This window comes from Plecotus auritus (assembly GCF_963455305.1).
Source record: "Plecotus auritus genome assembly, chromosome: 3".
In the NCBI taxonomy this organism is placed as follows: Eukaryota; Metazoa; Chordata; class Mammalia; order Chiroptera; family Vespertilionidae; genus Plecotus; species Plecotus auritus.
This window is the reverse complement of record NC_137772.1, coordinates 81494358-81519190: the sequence shown is the minus strand read 5'-3', so window position 1 is coordinate 81519190 and position 24833 is coordinate 81494358. Positions and strand designations below refer to the sequence as shown.

The window sequence follows — 24833 nt, the reverse complement described above, 5'->3', positions numbered from 1 at the left end:
GTGTTCATACAGTGTTCTTGCGTGACTGTCTCTGTCTCTTGTTTACACTCTTATAAGAACAGCAGTCATTGGATTAGGACACACCCAACTATTAATTTAAGTAACTTTATCTTAAGTAACTATATCTGCAAAGACCCTATTTTCCAATAAGATCACGGTCTTATTTTCTAGGTGGACATAAATTTTGAGGGAGTACTATTCAACCCAGTCTACCCAAACTCATGTCCATCCCACTTACAAAATTCACTCACCCCCTCCCAACATCACCCAGATATCTTAACCCTTTCCAGCATGAAATCTTAAGTCCAAAATCTCATCTAAATATTAACTTAAAAAGTCCCAAATTTCACCACCTAAATCAGGTGTGGTGTGGGTCTCTCCTGGGACAACATTCTGCTCCTTCCACAGACCTATAAAATTACAAAGTAAGTTACCTGTTTCCAAAATACAATGGTGCAACAGGTATAGGATAGATAATTCTCATTGTGAAAGGGAGAAAATGGAAAGAATGCAGGGGTTGCTAGTCCAAAGGAAGCTGGCAATGCAGCTGGGCAAATTTCATGAGATTTCAAGGCCTGACAGTAATGCTAATATTTAAAAAATATTTTTATTGATTTTTGGAGAGAGAGAGAAAGAGAGAGGGAGAGAGAAACATTGATGTGAGTGTGATACACTGATTGCCCCCACCTGAGACTGAGCCCACAATCGGGCATATTCCCTGACCGGAAATCAAACTGGCAACCCCTCTGTGCTCGGGACAATGCCCAACCCACTGAGCCACAATGACCAGGACCTGAGAGTAATTCTTTATGTTTTACCTTTATTTCTTTAAACTCACTTGACACTCTGGGGCAGTAACCTGCATTTCCTGCTTTCTACATCAGTATTCTTGGAGTCATTTTTATTTCATTGTGTCCCATCTCTATTCCTCTCAGTTCATGTTAGCAGTGTTTCTGTTAGTATAAAACTCCTAATAACTTGGTCATCTGTGGATATTCAGGGAATCCACACCATTAGACAAGAGTATCCTCCCCAGATACTTCCTCAATAACCCCATTTGTAACCCTGACTTTTCTTGAGCTGGTTAATTGGGCCCTAAGTCGCATGTCTAATCATTATACCAAATGACTGTCCAGCCACACATTTGTCCTTGTTCCCAGAGCATGATTACTGGATAGACAGAAAAATTTCCAAATCAAGTACTGGTTTCTTTTTGCTTAACAGTTCATTCCTCAATTAATCTCTTTTATCTCACATTTTACCGTAACCAACAAAGAGAAACCCGGCTGCTCATATCACTCTTTTCTTGGAAATTTCTTCAGCTAGTCAAGTTCATTACTGATAAGTTCTACTTCCTGCCCAACAATTTATTTGGCCAAGTTTCCTGCCACTTTATAACAAGGATTGCCTTTCAGTGTCCATTAGCATTTCCGTCTGTGACCTCAGGAGAATCACCTTTAACATTCACATTTCTATCTACATTCTGTTCATGATAATACAGCCATAAATTTATTCTCTAAGACGATAGACACCTTTCTCTACAGCTATTATTCTTTCTGAAATACCAGCTGAATCACCTTTAATGTTCATATTTTTTAATACTCAAGGCAATCAAAGCTTTTAAAAATCATGCATCTCAAAACTCTTCCAGCTTATTCCCATTAGCCAATTCCAAAGTCAGTGCCATAGGCTTAGGTATTGTTGTCATAGCATCTCACTTCCCTTCCAGGTACCAAAATCAGTATTGGTTTCCTAGGACTGCCAGAATAAAAAAACAAAACAAACGAACAAAAAAACAACAACAACAAAAAAACAAAACATAAACTGGGTTGGTGGCTTAATAGAATAGAAATTTATTCTCTCCCAGTTCTGAAGACCAGAAATACAAGATCCAGGTATCAGCAGGGCCATGGTCTCTGATGGCTCCAGAGAGAATTCTCCCTTGTCTCAGCCAGCAAGCCTAGACAAAGGCTCCAATCTCTACTTTTATTATCATGCGGCATGCTGCCGGTGTAAGTCTTTGTCCCAGTTTACTCTTTTTGTAATGACACCAGATTTTGGATCAGGATCCATTCTAATCCAATATGACATCATCTTAAGTAATTACATCTGCAAGGATCCTATTTTTAAATAAGATCATATTCTTTTGTTACAGGGGATATGACTACTGGGGGACATAATATACAACCCAGTGCTCAGCCTATACTGTTTTCCATTTATGTATTCTGCAACTTGAATGGGATATATTTTTTCTGAATAAAGGGGTTCTATACCTTATGTGACTTTGGCTATATTATCTAATATATATATGTGTGTGTGTGTATATATATATATATATATATATATATATATATATGATCTAATATTTATACATATATGTATATATATACATATATATGGCATATTTTGAATATATCTAAAATATTTTAGATATTGATTTCTGAATTTGGATTATTATCAAAAGAATGTAAAGTGCCTTTTGCATTGTAAAATGGTCAGTGGATAGAAAATTTTCAATTTCTGGTAGGACTGAAAATTTGAGAGTATTGTGTCAAATGCAAACAAAGACAAGTGAGTCCGGTAAAAAAAAAAAGGAAACAACAAACAGGTTGTAGACTATATTCCTCATATGTCTTTGGCAAGAACTAGATTATCCCCTCTGAATTTTGAATTGAGCATAGTAACAGGGTGATTTACATATTAGTTATTTCTTTTCCCCTAAACAAATATTCTGGATATCCTCTACTCTCTTTACAATGTTAAATATCACAATAGGCATCGTTTAAACATGTGCACGAGGCAGACTTATTTTCAGGTGTTTCCATCTGTTGTGGGAATATACTTTAAGAATAGGTGAGAAACATACACAAATTAAACAAGAAGCCAGGGGATAACAGGAAAATAATGAAAGAAACATCTGTAGGCCAACAATGTGGAAAAATGTTTGAGCTCCTGTTATTAACTACGCAACCTGTTTTATATTGGAATCCTGCATAATTACATTCCAGGGGAGGAGCAAACAACAGATGTTGAATAAGGTTGAAAATAAGAAAGTGAGAATATTTAAAACATAGAGCTACTTTTGCTCACTGACAGACTTTTTTTGGAAGCATTTTAGACAGTAATCAATTTCATATATTCACTACACATATAAATAAGATCAATGCAAACAAAATGTTCTCTTTTTTTAAGTCTAAGGAATTGATCAATTATATATATCTATACTGCACCTACATGGTCATAAAAAACAAAACAAAAAGTGTAATATTTCCTTACTTTTATATTACATAAATGTTTTTGTTGGTAAAAATAGAGTAGAAATTGTTACAAAAATATATATTTTCTCATTACTAAAGTCAATACATTTTTAAAAATTGAAGGTTTCTATGTGATTGAATAAAAAATTAAATTTTAAGTAGTCTATTGTTTCAAGTTCCAGACAATATACATTTGTGTAAGTAAATTAAGATGCAGTAAATGTTTTTATTAAAGCCTTGCTTTCTAGGGAAATTAAAAAAATAGACAGTTTACAACTTTAATATTGCTGGCCTGCTTGTTTACATCTACCTACTATTGCTGAAAAGTTTTTATTTTATTTAGGATAAATGAATCCATCATCATCACTAAAGTATTTTTCCCATCAACCTATGCATTACTGTAGTTACTTTGTACTGTTTCTATCTCATCTAAACTGAAATTATCCAAAACAGTTATTTTCTTCCAATAAGTATAAGTCTTATCTATTTGGGGAATTGCCAAATGACCTTATTTTTTTAGGAATTGGTCAATCAAAAGAATTTTAAAAGATAATTGGAAATCAATAAAATATTCATGATTCAATTGGCCCTTTTTTCCCACTTGGTTTTTCTATTTGTTAACTAAAAATATTTTATTTTTCAAGCATTCCCGACTTTGCTTTCCTTTGCTATCCTCACCCTACACACCATCACAAGTAGACTTCAGTCTGTTGATCTGCTTCCTACAGGTGAGCAATTTCTTCATCTGTTAGCTTTCTTCTCTGTGATCTGAATTTTACTTGTTAGATGATGGCACTCATAAAAATATGTGCACAAAAAAATGGCTTTCTCTATATATAGCCATGCAGAACTTGTAGATTTTATTTTTTAAAGGAAAATATCATTAAGAAATTTATTCTACTATACATGTTTTGGTACTATTAATATTTCAGGAAAAGCTGTGTAGTGTTAGGAATTGAAAAGAAACATTTACATAGAGGCTTTCCAAGTTTATTATTCTTAAAGGAGTTTTAAGTGGCTCAATTCTCAATTATTCAATATGAAAAATCTTTCACTCATAGCAATTTCACTTTGGAAACAGTGCAGGAAATGCTAAAGAAAAATTGATGGAATGAAAAGTTGGCTGTTACAGGAAAGGGTTTTGATTTTTTTTTTTTTTAGTTATTAGTTGTGGGTATAAAGCAGCCTGCTTCACTGTTACAACTTGAAGAACTGTGTTTCACCTGACAAACTGGGTCCCCAAATTCTTCCTTTCTTTTGAACAGGCAATTACACTCCATATTAGACAAGTGTTGTTTTGTGGAAATATATTAAAGGCTTTTTTGCACATTACTTTGTAAAATCCTTACACATCACCTTAATATAGATTCCTAAAGGCAGGGCAGAACAAGTCATATGAGTTGTAATAGTTAATAAAGCTCAATATTAAAAATTCCCGAACTCAATACATTTTGCCAATATATTTTAATCTCTAAGTATGCTCTGGATGTGACATATACTCTGAGAAAACACATTGAAATTTGCAATAACTGGATGGATTAAGTGAAAGGCAGGAAGGAGTATCTATCTCAGGTGAAATTCTAGCTCACCACATGATTTTCTGTATTTGGAGACTCTAGAGTCCAAGTCTTTGAGTCATTTGAATGCTTTAGAAGAGATTTGTTTGGTTCCTGAGTAGTTTAATCCCTACAGAAGAGAAACAAGCCTGTTGAGAAAACCAGGACATCCGGTTGTTGCTGTGCTTGAAATATATGCATGTATGTTATAGCAATCTGGTAATCACTGTTATAATTATTTGGGTGGCTTTACTCATGCCAGAATAAAAAGAAGAGCTTGCCTCATTTTCTGTATGGAAATGAATGGAAACTGAGGAGAAAATATGAGCAAAATTCTTAAATAATATTAGAGTTAGGACAGTTATACTTGTTAGTGTTTTTTTGGGGTGATATGGAAAGTTTAACATGTGTGCGTGCACACACACACACACACACATGCAACGACATAAAATGTTCCTGCTACCTAACTTAAATAGTTGTGAGTTCACTTTCATTAAATTATAATCAGTTGGGAAAAGGAGTTATTTTCTAATTTTGTAGAAATTTAATTCAAGGATAATAACAAAGCATTTTAGAGCATCAATTTCTTTTCAATATTTTACGTGCTCCTGAAAATCTTTCTCTCTATCTGACACCCATTTTCTTATCATGTACATGTGCATGCTCCCTGGTACATGTATATGTCCGTGCATACCTCTGCTTTCCCATGACCATCTATCAACCCAAAACACAAAGCTATTTGAGAATTGTAACTGAACCTCAGGAAACTAGAAGCTGTCATTAGAGGTTTAGGCCTTTGTTTTTATATCTACGAAATGGTTCTAGAATAATTTTGTTTTTAGGCAAAGCTCTTTCCATTCATTCCCATCTAGCTTAGGGATGTGTTTTGTCATGTGTACAGTGGTTATGGACATAAGGATATGCGTGCTTGTTTTTTAGTTGCATTTCTTTGTTAATAGTTAACTAACATATTGGAAGTTATCATATTTATTTTCAAAGTATCAAGATAGTGAATCTTGTGAATATTTTTCATTAACATATATGCTATAATGAAACTCTTGAATTTAGAACTCAATTATCAGAGCTTTCTCAATGTAATCTTTATATATATTTATTTGATTATTATTATACTAGAAATATTACATATAATATAATAATTTTATATGTCTGTTATAAAGTAATCAAAATAACTATATCTTTTTATTTAAATCACTACTATCTCCCAAACATATGGTTCATATAGATATAATCCTTATGCTTATGGGTAATAAGTAGATCAATGAGTTAAATATGTTAGATAGTATACTTTTAAAATAAATAACCAATCTTATAACACATAATTTATATTTGTAATTTTTATACAAAATTATGTGCAGATATATATGTTTTTAATAATAAAACAACTATACCCAATAGATAGGAAGTTTCTATTTTTTAAGTAGTTCTATATTAATGATTCTTCCATTTTGCAATATGTTTACCAAATGCTTACCAAAATGACCATATTTACAATATTAATTAGCTAGATAATTTTCTGTTGTGATTATGTACATTTTTATTTATTCAATGACAAAAACATTGAACAAATAAACATTAACAAGTTATACATTTGTTAATCCTCACCTGAGGATATTTTTCCATTAATTTTTAGAGAGAGTGGAAGGGAAGGGGAGAGACTAAGAGAGATACACGCATTGATTGGTTGCCTCCTGCATAACTAGGGCAGGGGATAGAGCCTGAAACCAAGTTACGTGCCCTTGACAAGAATCGAACTCAGTATCCTTCAGTCCACAGGCTGATGCTCTATCCACTGAGTAAAACCGGATAGGGCAAAAATATATGTATATATTTTAATTTGTCAAATCACATAGTAAATTTTTATTCTATTTCTAGGTAGACCTTGGATTTAATAGTAGATAATTTTTTTAAATATATCTTATTGATTTTTTACAGAGAGGAAGGGAGAGAGATAGAGAGTCAGAAACATCTATGAGAGAGAAAGATCAGCTGCCTCCTGCACACCTCCTACTGGGGATGTGCCCACAACTAAGGTACATGCCCTTGACCGGAATCGAACCTGGGACCTTTCAGTCTGCAGGTCGACGCTCTATCCACTGAGCCAAACTGGTTAGGGCAATAGTAGATAATTTTAGATCAAGGCATACACTCATCTGAATCTGAAAATTTAAAATAAATCACTTATAATTGCAGGTTAGAGTGAGACTTGCTCAAATTTAAATTGTTTTCTCCTTTGTGCAGACACTGTGATGCCAACTATGTAAAAGGTTACACAATTCTCCAACTGACTTAAATCCTTCAACATTCTAAAGGCATAAGAGAGTTCAGTCAGAAAAGCACTGCCACTTTCCTAAAGATTACAAAGAGATTTGCTGTAAAGGAAAGTGTACAAATTTGACTTGTTAGAATTTAAATTTATTTATTTTTCTTATGTGGTAGAATTGCCTGAAGAATTTATTTGGTCCAGATTATGGAGGGCTTTGTACACCAAACTGAGCAGTTCAGATTATAACCTTTTTCATCAATTGCAAAGGACATTGTTAAGCAGCTACTCAAGAGTAAGTTTGGCAGCACAAAGCATCACTTCTTTCTGAGACTGAGCATGCAGATTTTTAAATGGAAGTACTCAGCTATACCATGCCAGAGTTTAAAAAGGCTGTCTCAATGAATTCTCCCTGGGATGTCAATATGAATTTCCTCCAGATTAGATTTAGACTATAAGTGCGAAAATAAAATTAGTTCTTCTATTCTTATATTTTTCCTCTGTTATTATTACTCATGAGCAATACATTTCACTTTATTGTCTGCTCATTTTCTGGGAGTGGTTGGTTATCAATTCAGTCACGAAAGTACACTCTAAGGTTAGAAAGTATTCCAAGCTCCACTGCTGACACCCTTCGATCTTCATGTTGCATTATGTATGGGTGGGCTTTCATATCTTTTAAAACCCATTTTTATATTTGTTCTGATTTAAGGATGGCCATGTCCAATTTCTTTGCAACCCTTGGTTTGATTACATAACAGGGTGATCCAGGGGGCCAATCTCCTGTTTTTCTATATGTGTTTCCTGACCTCTTTTCCCAATTTCTTCATTGCTTCTGTGTGTTTTAATGATTACAAATTATTAAAGCTGTTACTAGAAAAATGGTCTGTCATTGCCAGTAAAACCCATTACAAGAAACACTTCTGTGTATTTACTCTAGAACATGGATATTGAGTGTATTGATTTTGCTCAAATTTTCATTATTGGGATGACCCAATCATACAGGATAAAAAACAGCTTTCAACAAACTTACAGCACACTAAAGGTAATGGCATAATGGTTTTAGAGAAGTAATTTCCAGAACAGGCTTATTTAAAATGTCTGTTATCTTTCCTACTCTTTATATATTTTAAAACTATCTATAATAATAATAGAAATAATAGTAGCAGTATTAGCAGCTTAGTGGTAGGAGTTGTTTTAGTAAAAGCAGGGCCAAATTGCCTGTATTTTATTCTAAAGTTATTTTTGGGACACTATTAATTTTAATAGTTCTATAGGAAAAACTTCATTTGACAAGAGGCATTTTTGGTGAAAATACATATTATCTCGTAGTGTGTGTGTATGCATACACATTGAGGACATTTAGCTTTAGTTTATTTTTAATTATAATATAAGTAATTTTTGTAGGAATCATTTATGGAGAGTCATGGTTTCATATATGTTTCCCACTTCTTTAACTCTTAAAATAAAATATATTCTGTATTACTTTTCTCTTTAAATATATTATATATGTGTATATAATTGATATGAAAAACACACCCTTCTGTTAATTTTGGAACCATGTCCATAAGATAACTTCATTGAAACTTTAGGTCTGTTTCTAGAGTAGAGTTCTATAAATTTAATGAATAGCTTTTGGAGATTAGAATGTCATTAAAATATAAAAATGTTAGAATCTTTTAAAAAAATCTATCTTCTGGGATTCCCAAATCCTATTGTTTGCTAAATAATAAGTAGGGAAGGATTAGTTGCATCTGAATGAACTTTTTTCTGAGAATACCAAAAATGATACCTGATTCTGTTTATTTATCTCTAGCAATTGAAAACAAACAAGTGCTAGAAACAAGATGAACGAGGGGATTTAACCTGGTAAATAGATGTACATTCTAGTAGAAATAAGATAGCAGGCTTGAGAGAAAATCACTAAGACTACCTTGCTTGCTTCTTACACAGACTTTGGCTTAATAGGCATGTTTTCATTGACCTTTCTTACATGATTACCACTTTGCTAGGAGGATAACTTGAATTTTATATATATTCATCCATGTTATCAAAAATGGTGTCATTATCAGAGATAGGGTTAGCTTTCACAGGCAAAAAAGCATAATGAAAATGCCCTCTCTGAAGATGAAGAATAGTGGCATATTTAAATAGTCTTGGATCTGAAATTCACAGTGTGAAGTTGCTAGAATTTTAAATTTGTCCTTGTAAACCAAACAGCTTTTACTAACTATTGCATGCCAGAGCATAGATTTCTCACTGCATCTAGATCAGGTTCTTTTGGAAGCTGCATTAACCCTTTCAAGACTTTAAAATTACAAGATTTTTAAATTAATTTATATGTTGATGATAGCTGCCAGATAAAGTATAAGATACAAAGGCAGCTAACTAAAACAAAAGAGAAAATGACACATTTGACATGACAATGCAGTAGAATCAAAACAGGAGAAAAGGAAAAATCTAGGAGAGAAGAAACTACACCAGATGCTGAGGTGTAGTTTTTCAAGATACTCACTGTTTTCCATAATTTAAAAATTATAAAGAGGTGATATTTTTAAAATATAAGCTTAATTTTAATAATGGTGTCATTAGTTTAACAAATTTCCTCAGGGGAAAATACTCTGACCTCCATGTGTTAGGGGGATATATGGCAGGCAGGATTTATTGTATTTAAAATGGTACCCTCAATAATAAATAAAGAACTTTGGATTTTTATATAAACATGGTATTTAACAGACAGATCTGATGTTACTTTACTGTATGTGTCAATTGTAACTGACATTACATCCTCATATGAATGGATTTGAAATGAGTCACTTGCATGGGGTAGTCCCTTCTGTTATACACTGAGTGGCCAGATTATTATGATCTCTGAATGCATAATAATCTGGCCACTCAGTGTATGTGTGTGTGTATATATATATATATATATATATATATATATATATATATATTCATGCATCGGGCCTCTATATATATATTAGAGGCCCAGTGCATGAATTCATGCATGGGTGGGGTCTGGCCAGCCTGGCCAGGGGGAGGGGACATGGGCAGTTGATTGGCCGGCCTGCCTTCTGGTTGAACTCCTGGTTGAAGGGACAATTTGCATATTAGCCTTTTATTATATAGGATATACACTGAGTGGCCAGATTATGTATTCAGAGATCATAATAATCTGGTCACTCAGTGTAGGTTGCCAATAATATTTTATACCTTATTAAATTACAGTACTTTGTTCAAATTCAGAAGAGTGAATTTTTTGTTCTGTGTACTCAAGGGATTGAATATGAGATAACATACCATGGTGTCAGTGTCTGAACCTCAAGGGTTATAAAGATCTCAGTGAGAGGCAAAGAGACAAAAAAATACTAAGAGTTTGGGAGGAATGCAAAAATATATAACTCAATGGAAAATGGTGACATTGTCTTCATCCAAAACAGAAATGCTTATTTCAGAGGAAATTATTAGGGCTTTTTATTAATTATTAATTCTTCTTGATATCCAGAATAAACTTTGAAGAGTTTCATAGATTCAATATCTACATTATTTGTGGTCATTCTCTGTGCCTTTTAAGAGTATTTATTATCTCTCTCTACTAGACACCTAAAAGGATCTTCTTTCTCAGATTTTCCCTCTTCTGGGTTTCTGAAGGAATTCTTTAATCTTTAAGACATGTCATCATATGCATTCTTATGCTTGTTTAACAATAATAAACTAGAGGAAGAGGCAAGAAGGATACATTAGATGTAGGAAGAAGATATATATTTTCCAATACGGAATTATAAAATGCAAGATTTATACTGTTAATATAAAATGCCAATTGAATGAACATACATTAAAGCTTTCTGTAGTTTAGGAAAAGTCTGATGAGATGCAAGCAGAATGGGGTGGCATTGGGGTCAGAATGACTAAGCCAGTGAATCATGGCAGGGCTTACTGTGCTCTGTTGGAAATATCCTTGTTTGGCACTAAACCTCTAGATATCTCTATTTAGAAATAATGCAGATTTAAATACTACTTGCCCTGTGGCTCATCCCAGGTTTGTGTGTTCCAGTACCTTTGCATAAATGTTACCCAGTACCTTTGCAATCAAGTACCAAGATGTTGTTTCTGAGACATGCAATAAACTGCTCAAATACCTGTATTAGTGTTCCATTGTCTGCTACATTAAATTTGTTCATTTAATTAGAGTTTTTCCATTCTCTTGCAAATCCTAGCCAGTTCCCTCTACATTACTGTTTTATTTTTTTTGGCATTGCAACGTATGTCCTTTGGCTTGCAAAGCTGGTTTCTTATTACTCTGAAAGATGCATACTTCTGTGTGGTGTTTCACTTTCACCTGGATCACGCTCTGCCTGCTCTCCACTGTCTGTTGAAACTCGGATCATCCTTTGAATTACAATCAAACACCACCTCTTGTACAAAGCCTTTCATCATATTATAGGTGACTTTTATCTGTGATTTTGCTGTGATAAAATGTAATTTATCATGAGTTATTTCCCCTATGATAGTTTCAGAGCTTTTTTTTCTAGTTTCCAATCCAAGTGTAAACTCCTAGGTGAAGAGATATAATCAGAGCCTGGAGGATTTTATTTTATTTTTAAAAATATATATTTTTATTTATTTTAGAGAGAGGAAGGGAGAGAGAGAAAGCAACAGCAATGATGAGAGAAAATCATTGATTGGCTGCCTCCTTCACGCCTCCCACTGGGATCAAGCCTGTAATCTGGCACCCCAACTGAAATCAAACCGAGACCTCCTGGTTCTTAGGTTGACACTCAACCACTGAGCTATATCTGCCAGGCGAGACTGGAGGATTTTAGGTGGATAGACTTAGGTTCATTTACCATAAACCTCTATTTGACATAACACCTATTCTACTATATTCTGCTCAAGATGCCTTTCCTTGAAAACTGCATTATGGATGATTGAGTATAACTTCTTTAAACTAACTGCTGAACTATGCACATCTAATGTCCCCACTGAATTTGAGCTGTCTTTACTCAGCTCAGGCATTTGAGCTGTATTTCTTTCCCTGGAGAGGTTCTTTCAGAGACTTTTTCTCAAAAACAAAACAAAACAAAAACTTGCTCCATTAGAATAGTATTGAGCTTCAGAGCCAGTTCTCCTCGGGGTACCTGTTAAAAAAGAGATGGCCCCATTTATCTGGGCCTGCACTTCCACACATCTGCTGCTGCCCCAGGTGATGGCGGAAACTACAGTATGAGACTGGGGGAGGCAGGCAGCTGAATTTTGAATGTTAATCTCAGAGCAGTGTGCTTTGGGACATAATTACTATGTTTGTGCCACAGATTCCCTATGCATGGCTTAGACTCTCTCTCTCTCTCTCTCTCTCTCTGTGTGTGTGTGTGTGTGTATATATATATATATATATATATATATAGAGAGAGAGAGAGAGAGAGAGAGAGAGAGAGAGAGAGAGAGTCTAAGCCATGCATAGGGAATATAATACACAATAAAAATCTCTCTCTCTCTCTCTCTCTCTGTGTGTATATATATATATATATATATATATATATAGAGAGAGAGAGAGAGAGAGAGAGAGAGAGAGAGAGATTGTGTGTATATATATATATATTATATTTCTGGTGCTGTCACATCAAATTTCTTTTTATCATTTTGCTCTTTTGCTTTTATTGCTTAACATAAGTTTCCATTTAACTTAAGTTTTCTTTATCTCAGAGTATTATCTTCATGATATCAATATATATGCCAAAAAGTTCACTCGGGTAGACATGTTGTTATGTCCAAAGGGTTCCAAACACTGAAAACCACCCCTGAAGGTGTACAGCTGGGCTGCGTAGTGAGTGCGAAGGTGCCAATCCCCCAAATACGCAGCTGCAGTGGGATTCAGTTGAACATGACACAGGCCAGTGGTTTCTGGTGTCTGAATGCAGCCCTGGCAATACATACAGAAGCATTGTGCGATCCAGGTGCACGATAGAGGATTAGCACTTCAGAGCTGCACTACTTGACTATTGATAGTGTTATAATAACTTCCTCTTCAACATGTGCTCTCTACCTATCAAAAGCAGATAGAATGGCATTTCACAACCGAGGGAGGTAAAATCGAGAAGCCAGATTTGCAGTGCATCCACCTGAAAATACATGTTTGTCTCACAGCATTTTTATTGTGTATTATGTTTCTCAATTATGATTTATTATGGGCAATTATTAGGAAAAATTATATTTCTGCAGTCCTATGCCTAATGTTTCATCATTATATCACTGCCGGTGGGAACAGGCATCCTCATAAAATGACAAATGAGCATATTGTAACAAAATGCATGATTCCCCTCACATTAGGAAATAAAGGAAGCAAACAGACATCCCCCATCGGTGTATTTGTGTACCAGTTACTTGATTAGTAAAACAACATAGATCCCTGAGCACATGTAAGAAACACAGGAAATGCAATGTCATAGATGAAATACTATTTAGCTAAAAAACATGACTGGTCCTCAGATGTGACTTTTTTCCTTGTGATTCCTTCCCTTCATAAGGTATTACACCAAGCTTATTAAAATTGTGCTAATATTAAGGCTGGCAGGCATGTGAACACTAGCAGGCAAAAAAAGTGTGTGATAAAATTGTAATATTAGGATACTCATTTCTTTTTATTCTGATACAGTGGAAAAAAATGTTTTGAGACAACTTTCTGACACTGTCTCTAGAAATGATATTGAAAGTGAAATTTTTACCCCTCTTATAGTCAGATAGAGTAAAATCAGGTTTATTTTTAACTAATATGCTAGTAAATGGGACATAGAAGTCACAAATGGAAATGATTTGAATGAGTATAGATTGGTAAGGTGCTATTGTAACGGAATGACTCGCCCTATTATAACAAGTGTAAGGGGCTTATAAAATGGTAAAATGTAGTAAGTAAATAATAATCAGCATCACCAAAAAAAGGAAGAACTGTTGGTTGCAAAAGTGTCAGTTCACAGAATGTTGCAAATTATATCAACTTACTGAAACATTCATTAGAGCTTTGTTGGACTGTATTCTGATTAGATCTCTATTTTAGTATCGATGTTTTCTCTCTGATATGTTAGAATATATTTGGGTAAATCACAATTTGTTGTGCTTATAGGGAAGTATGTGTGCATGTGTGAAATTGTGTGTGCATGTGTAGTGTGTGTGTGTGTGTGTGCATGTGTGTGCTTAAGAAGAAAAAGGCAGTAAAAACAAACTGCTGTTACACCATTAGAACCTTTTTGTAGGAAAGTAGTATACATGAACTGCCAGTCTGCGTCTGGGCTCATCTGTCTGAGGGTAGATAATCTGCGATGGGTGCCTAGTGTACCTTCTGTAGAGTTAATCTCCAGAACACTGTGCCAGCCGTAAGTGGAGATGTTTTCTGCTCCCTGCTTTCCTAGACAGCTAATTAGGTGTTATGAAAGCTTATGTTAGTGAAAAAAAGGTAAATTTGAAATAAAAAAGAAAAATGAGAACAAGTAAAAAACGGACTTCCATTCATAGAGTTGTCTACTTGGAAACAAAGCTAATTTTAAGATGCTGCTAGAAACATTAACAACCACAACACTAATAGAGGAGCATAATTCCTATTTAAAGCAGAAATAAAGCCATTTTGTTAACAGTCATTAAGCAGAGAAAACTCTCAGATGTCCTTTCTCCCTGTCCACAGCACTTTAGAACTTGCTCATTCATGCCCTGACTTATAGATTTTGGTTTTCACATTTCTAAGACACAATTATTTCCTCATTATAAAAAATAAATCAGATGCATATCTGAAGTTCTAATGATAGAAACTATATGCATATTTTCAGATTAGAAATGTGTGGGCTCCTGAGGCAGAAAGCAAGTTAAAACTAAGGAGAGGAAATCCTTTTATGTTTTCTAATATTTCCCTAAGTGGTAACAAATTAGTTGCCAAGCATCTCTCTTTGGGTGGTGTGGTTTAGTGTTTCCAAGACTGGGAAAATAAACTTAACTTCTGATTTGTGATAAATTCTCGCCTGAGAATGAGACAGATTAGAAAAAAGACGTAGATTTACTCTGAAGTAAGAAATTTCATGGACTGGTTTCTGGACATGTCTCCTTTGCAATGAGCACTACGGGCTCATAACATGCAAGAAGTACTACCCGTTGTTGGAATGGCCATGCATTCCTAATAATATGGTGATTTTACAATGTTAAAACCACACTGTAAGCATTAAACATGGTGTCCTTTATGGAGATTGCTAAAATCCAATAATTTAAGATCAGATAATTTTGATGTTTTGCCTAAATATTTTTCCTTACATACACATACTAGTAACTTCCTCAATGACACTTCTTTTGAAGATATATTTGGCACAAAATAATTGCTTACCTACTACCTCTAAGATTAAGTTATTAAACTGCTTAATCTACATGAAAAAAAGAGAGTGCTTTCAGCCCGCCTGGTGTGGCTCAGTGGTTGATCATTGACCCATGGACCAAGAGGTCACTGGTTTAGATCCTAGTCAGGGCACATGCCAGGGTTGCAGTCTTGATCCCCAGTAGAAGGTATTCAGGAGGCAGACAACCAAAGTTTCTCTCTCATTGATATTTCTATCTCTCTACCCCTCTCCCTTCCTTTATCTCTAAAAAAAAATCAATAAAAACATACTTAAAAAAGAGAGCTTTCAGATATATCAGCCAATGTGAATATGTGTATTTCAGACATCTTTATGTCTAAATCAATTTGTATTGTATAAAATTCTAAAATCAGAGGTAGTCAAGTTGTTGGGACAATGATAGATTTTAGATAAAAAGAGTTATACATATATATATTCATTATATTTGTGATGCTTTATATATAAATATTTATATTTTATATAGAGAGAATATGCAAAAAATGTATACACACACTTTGAATAGTTATAAAGGCAGTGTTTATTAACATGTATTTCATTTTCAAAATTGAACTATCAGCTGTTAAAGTGTATATACATTTTTGGGACACCCTATATTTATGTTATCACTCATATTATGAATATAGAACATTCTTGTATGTTGTAATGATTCACCTGTACATTGCTTATGGCAATTGCTGATAGTTAATTTTCAAGAATGCATTGGTTATGTATTTGAGTTTTTAAATTTTATCTGGACTATGTATCCTAGGAAAAGCTCAATTTTATCACACACACATACAAACAAAGATCTGTGTGTGTGTGTGTGTGTGTGTGTGTGTGAGAGAGAGAGAGAGAGAGAGAGAGATTTTTTGGCACAAAATGAACTGCAATGCTGTAGTCATTTGATTGACTTTATATCATTTGAAAAAATATCTTACAAATTAAGATGCAAAATTAAACTAATTAGGATGACAGTATTTAGATTCCTCCCTATGGGTGCTTGTGCAATAGTTAGATGAGGCTATATGGCTACAGAAAATGATTCTTAATACTAAACAAGTATTCCAGTTTATCTGATTGTCATATGATTCTTTAGGCAACCATACATTTTAAAAATTAGACATTGGAAACTTTCCCTATAGGCAGAACTGTCCAGATTTTTAGCTGTTGGTCTTCAGAATTACTTTGTCTTTGCAATATAAACATGCTTATTTCTCAATTTTTCTCATCTGCATACCATTTGGATTAGTCCATTTTTCTGGTAGAGGGTGCATTCTGTTGAAGGGAAATCATGTTATATTGAGTACAGCATTAAAATAAAAGTAAACAATTCCCTTATAATCCCAGATTGCTCCAGAAGACAAAAGTAAATCTTGGATCAATTATTTTTGCTTTGATTTCTTCTACCCAGTGTCTCTAAATTTGTTTTCTAATACAAATATTTGATTTTGGTTACACTGATTTATGCAAGTCGGGGCAGTCTTTATACTTTGCTTTTAAAAAAATTCTGTAGCTTCTAATTCAATATATCTATTCTGGGATCCATTTTCTCTAAGATGCAGAAGTTTACCTTCATTTATAGTTCTAGGGCTTGAGAAAACACTCAACAGTATTATTCTTTATTATATACACTTAGGTTATTGAGGGGTTTTTGCAAAATATGACAAAAGATACACATGGCTGAAATCCTCCTAATACAACTCCCTTTCTTTAAAACGTTTCCACTTCCTCTTCCCTCTCTGCTTCCCTCCTCTGCCTCTCTCCCTTTATTTAGCTTCTCTTCCCTTTTTCTTTGATTTTTTTTTTCTTTTTGGTCTAGCTAATCAAACATTATATGTCTCTTTTCAGTACCTACCTATTTATCTTTTTATTGATGTGACTTCAAAAATAATTTTACTCTCATAAATTCTTATTTGACCCCTGCAGCTATTGTTTACTTTATGCTCATAGTTTCTGCTGCTAGTGCAAAAGTGTCCATTCTATTTTCTTCACTATCTGTGAACTGCTGCCATCAAAATTGCAGCCTAATCACAAGGTGAACAGCTTATAATGTATCACAACCAATACTCAAAATTTGTTCCCTAGGATGTGACATGAATGAGTCAAGTAAAAAGCTGCAAATTTTCAGTAGTAAAGTGCAATCATTTTATGTTGAAAATCAAGGTCGATTTTCACTTTCATATATCTGCATTTTTCTATCACTTTCACTTTCTTTTTAAATTTATATTGAATTTATTCAATGTTAGGCTATCCAAATAGCTGAAATTGAAGGCCAGTCACAATTAGTATATAAAACTATGTTATTATGTTTCAAAAAGAGTGTATGGATTGCAAATGAATTTTTAAAAACTTTTGACTCTAAAAGATTCATCACCAAGTGAAATAGGTAGTAAAGTGTTCTACTGTATTTTTGGAGGACAAAATTGGTTGAATGAAATAATACCTTTTTTTTTCCTAACACTTACTGGCACGTATATGGAAGTATTTTTTATGATTCCCATTCAGAATAGGTAAAGAAAATAGATACCAGATATTAAACTTTTCAGGATATTCTTTTCTATAAAATTTCTACTCTACTTTAAATCTATACAAGAATGCATTTTAGAAAATTTTATGTTTCTGTATCCTCCTGCTTCTCATTGTGTTCATCTGTCCAACAATTTCACATCAGATAATATTCGAGTCTCTGGGTGAAAGTTCAGTTGGACTGCATTTCAACATACTTACCTGTGTTACATAATAAACTTAACATATTTAATTTATGCACAGGTAAATATATTTTTCAAAACATGGCAAAACATGACATACCTAAATATGTTTTAAATGTTTCACGTGTTAATGATACATGCTATGTAATGCCACAGTATTTTGTTCTGTCATAACAGTATTTAGATAACTTTAAAAAATGTTAATGTCATAGGAAATTATTTCATCTTAAAACCTTCTGAGATAAATTGAGTTGTGTTGTATATTTTTTTCTTTTTTTGGAGAGGGAATTATTTATGTGTTTTAAATATGAATTCAGATTTTATTTATGGCTTTGAAAAGTAACTGCATAAATTTATCAATGCTATTAAATTTGCTTCTTCCTATTTTAAGTATCTTTCATATGAACATTTTTCTCCTTGCACATGACACTATAAATTTGTCAAGATCCTCTCGCGTCAATTTTATGTCAATCCCAAGAGTTCTTAAATATGTACGGAATTCTATTTCCATCACACAGAGATAAATTGTAAATATCCTCACCTTAAAAAAAGTTTCTGATTTAAAGGATCATTAAACTTTAAGGGGAATAGCTATTTTAGAAGAAAAGGACAACTAGGAAGACAAAGTTCAAAGTTATAGTTTAAAATATTGGGGTCATGGAAGTATGCAGCTGTTGTCATAATGAAGACTTTTTTTTCATGTTTTCTTATTCAGCATCTTTGAAATAGGATCATTAAAAAAGCTTTATTTAGATATCTATATTTCTATTGCCAAAAGAGAGAAGCAAAAATTCTCACAGAAAGCACTATCATTTAAAATAGGAAATCATGATTCGTCATTCACTCTGAACTATATCTGTTGACTAAATCTATTTTCACCTACTTACACCAAAAACAAAAACCTAAAGTGAAGAAAACTGATTACATGATCCATACCCATATCTAATAAAATAGAAATGTGCACTTTTTGACAAGCTTATTCATAACACATTCTGATAGAAATTTCCATTTGCTACTCTCAGCAGGAAAAATAGGCGTTTAAAGGAAACCTTTTATTTTACGACTGTCACCAAAATAACAATTACAAGGAAAATAGGGATAAAACATTAAAAAATAAGCTTAGGAGTTGTTATAGAAGTCAGCAATCCAGCTTTTGTCCTGTTATTTGATTTGAAAAATTAATCCAAGTAATCCTTTTTGAAGCTCACTGTTTCCAGGATGGGTTATACAGAACAAAGACTAACTGATATCCCAAGGAAAGTAGTTTACAGTGATGTTCTATTCTACTGAGAATGACTCTCCAATGGCCACTTTTTCTTCTTCCCAGGCTATGGGAATTCATTAATATCTAGAGACTAGACTTAAATAAAACCATTGTCTCAACCAGCAGGTTTATGCAACCATCCTGAAATGTATTAATTATTGTTTTCTTTTCCTTTTTAATTAAGAGACCAGAGGTCAAGCAGGCCCACTGAGAGCTGAGCGAGTCTTGGTAGAAATGTAAAGGCAACTCTAATGATTGGACTTGCTTTTTCTCTTTTGTCTTGCAGAACAAGAAGAGTGCATTAATTGCACAGATGAATGCCGAGTGCTTGGTCATTCTGACAGGTGTTGGATGCCACAGTTCCCTGCAGCCAATCAGGCTGAAAATGCAGATTACCGCACAAATCTCTTTGTACCCACAGTTGAAGCTAATGTTGAGACTGAGACTTACGAAACTGTGAATCCCACTGGGAAAAAGACCTTTTGTACATTTGGAAAAGACAAGCGAGAGCACACTATTCTCATTGCCAATGTTAAACCTTATTTAAAAGCCAAACGTGCCCTGAGCCCTCTCCTCCAAGAGGTCCCCTCAGCATCAAGCAGCCCCACCAAGGCATGCATGGAGCCTTGCACCTCAACAAAAGGCTCCCAGGATGGTTGCGAAGTAAAACCAGGAGCCCTGGCCGAAGCAAGCAGCCAGTATTTGCCCACTGACAGTCAGTATCTGTCGCCAAGTAAGCAACCAAGAGACCCTCCCTTCATGGCTTCTGATCAGATGGCAAGGGTCTTCGCAGATGTACATTCCAGAGCCAGCCGCGATTCCAGCGAGATGGGGGCTGTTCTCGAGCAGCTTGACCACCCCAACAGGGATCTGGGCCGAGAGTCGGTGGATGCGGAGGAAGTCGTGAGAGAAATTGATAAGCTTTTGCAGGACTGTCGAGGAAATGACCCTGTGGCTGTGAGAAAGTGAGAGGGAAAAAAAAAAAAAAAAAGCATTGGCATTTTCTTATCTCTTCTGTTGATTTAAAAACGATCCCTCCTGGTGACAACCTGGTTTATAGGGATGAAGAGAGACCAATGCTGCTTTAAGGCTTTCCGTGAACAACTGAAGTGCCCACAAGTATGTCCTTTTCACTGCTATTTTTTTTCCAGAGATAACAATGGTTTTGTTTTGACCAAACTTATATTAGGACAGAATTGATGATGCTCAAAGAGGAAAGAAAAACAGAGAAGAAAAAGGAGGATGAGGAGGCAAGATACCTTTTGACAATCTGTTAGGAAGGTATGCCGTGTGAGAAGTGAAGTATTTCTGATCACTGTAAGACTGTCCTCCGTGATTTATGCTGACTTCACTGTTTACCTATAAACCCCATACAAAGCAGGGTCATAATGTGTGATCTGTGGTGGATTTTTAGCAGTCATCACAGGCTTCTACTGAAAGTCCCGCAAAGACCTTGCAGTAGTCCAAGCTACACCAAACATTAATACATATTTGTGGTAAGCATTTCTGTATAAAGTTACCTGCCACACATATAAACACAAAGAACATTCCATATCATCGGTTGAAAAAACATTTTTAAAATACTTGGTCATTTGTAAGACACCTCATGTCGTATAAAAGTTAAATGTAAAAAGATATAGTCCATTTTGTCCTGCACACACACAGACTAATTCACTTCATTAAAAGAGGAGAAAATTTGAAGTTTTAAAATTTCTTTTAGCATTTTAGTGTCCAACAAACATATAAATAATGATGGGTATATTTTTAATTTGACCTAGAAAGATTCTGAAAAATAGTTACCATTGAGTAACACTATTCAGAGAAAATTAACATGATTAATGTGCTTTACTTATTTGTGGACACTAAAATAGCTCAGGAAAGGAAAAATGTCTTAGACATACACAAATCACATGATCATTTATATGTGCAAATGTAAGAAGATTCAATGTGTTTACATCAAATGACATATTTTTATTGATTTATTGCAGATTCAGTGCATATGAGCCAAATTGTTGAGTGTATAAGAGCTATATTGTGTATTTTATTAAATTAATATATAGTTGTGTTGCAAAAATATTTGGGCTTATATTGTAAATGGCAAGTGTTGCCTCAGTAGCTGTCGAACTCTATGAGTTTTGTTTTTTCCTGCTTCCTTTTCCCCATGGAGTGTGGGAAGCAGTGCCTCAGAGCAAAGTCTCTTGTTTAATGTATAGTCTACCAAGTACTACAGTACATAATCTGTTCAAAATGTGTTTGAGTGAGCCGATGGAGCTATCTGAAAGGTCAAAAAATACATCTGTCAGTCATGGTTATGTGCAAGTCCTTGTAGAAGCTTCTATTAAAGTCATGCTAAATCACAAGAATTGCATTTGTACCAATACCTGAAATTCCTTCATGTTTTCTCAATAACACACAGTTTCTGCCTCTGTAGATATCATACTGTTGATTGGTTTTAAAAGTATCTTATGTGGTTCAAGATGTGTGTTCCCATTTATTTCAAAACCATGAAAAATGCTTTAATGCATGTATGATACCAGCCCTGGTTATTTGCATTGTGTAGTGTTTTTCAAGAGGTCTGGGTCTTAACAGAATGTTTTCCATTTTTATCAATGTTCTTCTGCCTCTTTTTATTGGTGTCCTTTGAGAAAAATACACCTTCTATTCCTTCATTTGCTTGCACCTTTTTTCTTGTGTCATTTAGCAAGTTTCAAACTTACTTCCATGTGAGGCTAGGAAACCTCAAATTTCAGGAATTGGGAAAAATAAAATTAGCACTTGCAGAAGTAGCAGCAGATGGGAAAATGCCTTGATTGACATTTTCCTTCAGTGTTAAAAATTTTTTGGCATTTTACAGCTTCATGACAAACAGTTTCCAGCCCATACCTTAGAAAACATGGTGCTGAGTTACATAAAGGCTGTTTGTGCACTGGAGCAGAAAAATGCATTATTTGCAAACTGGTGGAGAATTCTGTGCCTTCTTTTCTGGCCACCAAGCCAGTGTAGAAACAGCATAAATGTCATAAAATCCTAGATTAACAAAAACAAGAGTAAAAACAAACACTGAACTGAATTAAGTTTTGTAATTTTAAACCTCAACAAATTCAACTGAAAATATTTCCCTCAAATGCTGTCAAGATTTTAGACTGTACCTCCTTTGCAAATTGCTTTGAAAGGAATAGTGAACAACTCCCATCAGCCTTATTCTCTGGAGAACTGTATTTGGTTCCTAGTAACAGCCTTTCCAAAACTCTACTATTGGTTTTTATCATTTGTAAATGTTTAAATTAGAAAAGAAGGGATCTTGTACATGTGAAACCGAACTGACTGTCTATATTTTGGACAATTTATGTATCTGAAATGTGTTGTCTCTATTATATGATCTTGCTTTTTGCCAGGAGACCACAGGTTGATTTAGCTTGATAGCAGACATTTGATGGATTGCCATTTAGTCTTACCAAGTGTTGCCTCTCTCTTACTAGATAGCCACTTAGTAAAATCTAAGGCAGTATGTAAATTACATAAAAAAGAGAGTAGGGTTTATTTTTAAAACATTCTTAACTTTGAGTAACCAGTTGTTCAATTTAGTATATGTGTCTGAAGACATTACAAGGCTATAAGACTTTAAGAATTGGTGTGCCAATGTGTGAGGGATTTCCCTTTCGGCTCTCTGTCACCAGTGATTTACTAGTGTTAGCTGTTTAACATGTTATCTGCATTTAGTAGTGGTTATTTATTTTCAAGTTGGTGGTAATTCAGCAGTCAGGGCTCTAAGCTTTTATAATTGAGTTGAGGGAATCTTGCTTTTATTCATTTGGCTGGCAACTACCTTTATCACAGACCTCTGGTGCTTGACTTCCAAGGAAGTCTATGAGATGCCAAAATCACGCTTTTGGGGAGCAACTTTCTCTAAGAGGTGATACACAATCAAACAGAGATGTTTCAAGGGGTTTCAGCATCATTCAGAATGTAAAAAATTAATTCACATCTCCATTAACTAACCCTCAAAAAAACTTCACACATTCAAAATGAATACTTTGATGATACTTTTCCTTTTAGGTTCTTAAATAATTGATATCAAGCACAGAATAATAGTTTATATAAATTTTCATAGAAAGTCAAAGTTTTAAAAATTGTTTACTGATGAACTAAAAAAATCAGTAACAAAATCTTTCCACAACATGCTAATGATGAAAGATCTTTTCATCAAAGTTAAAAGTAGTTAAGAATCAGTGTTAGTTATACTATACCAAAGTAAACATTAAAGAGACATTTCACACAATTTCAAACAATGCTTTCATATTATTTCTTAACCTGACATCCAATTGCAGGCAATATACAAAAATTGGCTCACTGCTCTATAAATTAATTCAATTCCTGGTTTGGAAATGGACTTGTTTTGTTTTCCTAAATTAGCAGATATCTTGTAAAATATGACTTCCCTGTAAAAGACCTGGGCACTGCTTGATTTAAAAAATGACACCATAAAAATATAGTCATGTAGTAAAAGAACAGTATGCTTTATTAGAACCAAGTTAAAAACTGTTCGTTGCCTAATGGAGTAGAAGTTGCTGAGGTCAACTGGGAAACTGAGGTCTGGCATAATATATGCCCACCCATTATTGTCTAATTATATTATATTATTTTTACAACAGACAGCATTTATTAGAGCATTAATTCAAATGAGAGTTTTGGCTATCAAGATGTGTTGTTTTGAAACATAATTGAATGAGACCTGACTTTCCTGGCCCCAGTGTTTTGAAGGTTGGCTATTCCCATATATCAACTCCATCACACCATAAGGTTCTTAGTGCACCAAGTGATTGGTGAACAAAGACAATAAAAGCAGCATACATTTTATGGATTTATCTCAATGCTATTGTTTAATGGCTGTGTTTATGTGACCTATCTGGAAAATGAGGACTCCGAATAAAAAGCTATTACTAATAGTGGCATTGCATTCCCTTGGATTCATTAACACACAAGTGATGTGTTACACACTGCATGCCCCCAGGGACCCTGGTCATAAATAATTTGGAAAGCAACTGTGGCAGCACAACTGCTTATGCTAGTTTGCCAGTAAAATAAGATTTTTTTTAAAAAATTATGTAACAATAATGTCACTAGGTTCCCTCAGAAATGGGTTAACAGTCATCCAGATTGTTTAGATAAATTGACTAATCAAATAATTACCAGGGATTCATACTATAAAGAAACTTGTGGTTTTTAATATTTAGAACTGGTTTGAGGGTAATCCTATCTAATAAAAGGCTAATATGCAAATTGTTCCCTCGACCACGAGTTCGACTGGCAGTTTGACCAGGAGGCAGGACCAGCTCGCCAACCACACACAGCCCGTCCCCCGGCCAGCCCCACTTTCATGGGTCACCCCCCGCCAACCAAT

At 34.3% G+C, this 24833-nt stretch overlaps 1 protein-coding gene across 3 annotated transcripts in view; it reads left to right on the top strand.

Annotated features, from left to right (window-relative positions):
• Positions 1-24375, top strand: part of PCDH17 (protocadherin 17) — a 104160-nt gene extending 79785 nt beyond the window's left edge. For 2 of the 3 annotated variants that reach the window (XM_080659999.1, XM_080659998.1), the window contains exons 4-5: positions 3902-3985; positions 19719-24375. In XM_080659999.1, coding sequence (XP_080516125.1) covers positions 3902-3985; positions 19719-20401 — 767 coding nt within the window. In that variant the 3' untranslated portion in view covers positions 20402-24375. The remainder of the gene's footprint in view (positions 1-3901; positions 3986-19718) is intronic. The other variant, XM_080660000.1, reaches the window with a different exon arrangement.
• Positions 24376-24833: the final 458 nt, after the last annotated feature.